The sequence below is a fragment of the Triticum aestivum genome, chromosome 7D (assembly GCF_018294505.1).
Source record: "Triticum aestivum cultivar Chinese Spring chromosome 7D, IWGSC CS RefSeq v2.1, whole genome shotgun sequence".
Taxonomy (NCBI): Eukaryota; Viridiplantae; Streptophyta; class Magnoliopsida; order Poales; family Poaceae; genus Triticum; species Triticum aestivum.
In genome coordinates this window covers 176,293,770-176,296,731 of record NC_057814.1, presented here as the reverse complement: position 1 = coordinate 176,296,731, position 2,962 = coordinate 176,293,770, and the positions used below count along the sequence as shown (strand labels likewise).

General features: G+C 60.0%; 1 protein-coding gene across 1 annotated transcript; it reads left to right on the top strand.

Annotated features, from left to right (window-relative positions):
* Positions 1-315: 315 nt before the first annotated feature.
* Positions 316-2,086, top strand: LOC123166593 (UDP-glycosyltransferase 89B2-like). The gene has a single exon (XM_044584406.1). The coding sequence runs from the start codon at positions 436-438 to the stop codon at positions 1,876-1,878; it is 1,443 nt and encodes a 480-aa protein (XP_044440341.1). The 5' UTR covers positions 316-435; the 3' UTR covers positions 1,879-2,086.
* The last annotated feature ends 876 nt before the right edge of the window (positions 2,087-2,962 follow it).

Sequence of the window (2,962 nt, the reverse complement as noted above, 5' to 3'; positions counted from 1 at the left end):
ATCATTATTGCATCACTTTGGCATATTATTTATTAATTTATTATGCTAACCAATTAATCAAGTGCCCAATGTCAGTCGTTGTTTTTGCATTTTTTTTTTGGAATTTACAGAAATATAGTTTGTCGGGGACAAAAAAGCAAGCATTTTCTTTTTTTGAGAAGTTTTAAGACATGAGAGCCAACCTGGGCAAGAGCCCACCCGGAGGGGGCCAACCATGTCTCCATGGAGCCGTTGGAGTACAAAGTCAAGAACGAATCTATCGATATCTCGATCAAACGTGAAAAAAAAGGATTAAGTACAATATTTCGGCTGAGCTTGGACCTAGACTTCTTTTTTTTGATAGAGAGGGAGACGGGCGACCAAACACCGCAGACGTCGCACCCCACCCCACCCCAGGTCACAATTCACCGCGACACCACCACTGCCACCATAGCAATGGCCACCGGCGCCACCGGCGATAGCTCCACCGCTCCGGCGCCCCACGTCCTGGTCGTCCCGTACCCGGCGCAGGGCCACACGATCCCGCTCCTCGACCTCGTCGGCCTCCTCGCGGCCCGCGGGCTCCGCCTCACCGTCGTCGCCACGCCCGGCACCGCGCCGCTCCTCGCGCCCCTCCTCGCCGCGCATCCGGGCGGCGCCGTCCGCGCGCTCACTCTCCCGTTCCCCTCCCACCCGGCCTTCCCCGCCGGCGTCGAGAGCGCCAAGGGGTGCCCGCCCGTGCTCTTCGGCGCGCTCATCGTCGCCTTCGCGGGGCTCCGTGGCCCGCTCGGCTCCTGGGTGCGCGCCCGCGCGGGCACCCCGGACCGCGTCGTCGCCATACTCTCCGACTTCTTCTGCGGGTGGACGCAGCCGCTCGCCGCCGAGCTCGGCCTCCCTCGCGTCGCGTTCTCGTCCTCTGCTGCTTACGCCACCGCCGTGCTCCACTCGCTCCTGCGCCGGCTGCCCAGCCGCGAGGACGAGAGCGACGACGAGTGCCCGATCGCCTTCCCGGATCTCCCGGGCGCCCCGGTGTACCCGTGGCGGCAGCTCAGCCTGCTCTACCGGACGTACAAGGAGGGCGACGAGGTTACGGAGGGGGTCAGGAGGAACTTCCTCTGGAACCTGGATTGCTCGGCGTTCGTGTCGAACACGTTCCGGCGGCTCGAGGGGCGGTACCTGGAGGCGCCTCCGGCGGACCTGGGCTTCCGGCGCGTGCGCGCGGTGGGGCCGCTGGCGCCGGAGGCCGACGCCGCGGGCAACCGCGGCGGGGAGACGGCGGTGGCCGCGGCCGACCTGTGCGCCTGGCTCGACAAGTTCGAGGACAGATCCGTCGTGTACATCAGCTTCGGGAGCATGGCGGTGCTGCAGCCAGCTCACGCGGCGGCGCTGGCCGCCGCCCTGGAGAAGACAGGCGCGGCGTTCGTGTGGGCGGTCGGCCCTGCGACGCTCCCGGACGGGTTCGAGGAGCGCGCGGCGGCGGGCGGCAGGGGCACGGTGATCCGCGGGTGGGCGCCGCAGGTGGCCGCGCTGCGGCACCGGGCGGTGGGCTGGTTCGTGACGCACTGCGGGTGGAACTCGGTGCTGGAGTCCGCGGCGGCCGGGGTGACCATCCTGGCGTGGCCGATGACGTCCGACCAGTTCGTGAACGCGCGGCTGCTCGTGGAGGAGCTGCGCGCCGCCGTGCCGTTCTGCTGGGGCGGCGTCGCCACGCCGCCGAGCGCCGACGAGCTGGTGAACGTGCTCGAGTCGACCGTCGTGGGGAAGGGGCGGGAGTGGGGCGACGTGGCCGCGCGGGCCAGGGAGCTGGCCGAGGAGGCCGCGGCGGCGGTGCGCGAAGGCGGCAGCTCGTGGCGGGAGGTGGAGGAGCTGGCGCGGGAGCTTCGCGAGCTCGGGAGATAGCAGGTGAAGCGACGCCATAGAAATCACAGATCTCCGCTGTAAAATGTACAGAAAGTTCAGCAGTTGCCATACATCATATTTTTCTTGTGCATTCACGATCCGCTGTAAAATGTACAGAAAGTTGAGTATCGCGGCAGTGCTGCGGGGATTTGGAAATTGAAAAGCCGTGAGCATCTGGATAAGCTATCAACATGTTACCAGAGAGTAACATTTGGACATTTATCCTGCTATTTCTATTTTCAGAGGGGGGCGATATCCTAATCCTACTGCTGCTAGTCTATGAAAGATGGTAAATGAGATGTTTTTGTTTTATATTTGAAACCTTCGAGGTGACTGAAAACGATCTTCACGCCGAAACATCTAAAAAAGCAATTGTAGTGAACAAACCTGCAAGCACGGAACGACACGGGCCATCTGGGATTATGGAGCATCATCAAAAATCGAATGTGTGAAGATCCAATGGTGATTGCGAGCGTGTTTGATGTCTGCTTTGCGACCTGGCCAGTTATACCTTAAAAGATGTCGCAAACATTGGCGATCAAAACATGAAATTTTGCATACATTGCATATAATGTTACAGGAAGCAAAATATATGGCAGGTCTTATTCAGTTGTAGAACCGTACTACAGGAGAAGTGGATAGGCGGACAACAGCATACACGCAAACCTGATACTCAACTTTATAGACGATCAAATAATAGGCAGCAACAAACAGGGTGGCCTCGCTTCATACATAAGCAACTGCATCAAACACCGCTACCGTCTTGTCTGAAGGCAGGGCCAGCATTTCCTCCTGCGCCTGGAATCTCCACCTCCGGCATCTGCATCCTCTCCGCCAAGGTTTCCATCCCCATGTGCGACCACAGGAGCCAAACGAAGGTGAGCAGCTCCCCGCCAGTGCCCAAGCTCTTAGCGTGTAGGCGCCCCCGGCATCTGCTGGCAGAGTAGCAGAGCATCTCCACCCACACGGCTTCGATCACCTCCCACATTTTCTTCTCATCCTCTAACCCCAAGAGCCCTTTAGCAAGAATCCAGGCGTCATGTACGAGACCTTCTTCAGCTGGTGACGTCTCCATCTTGGTGAA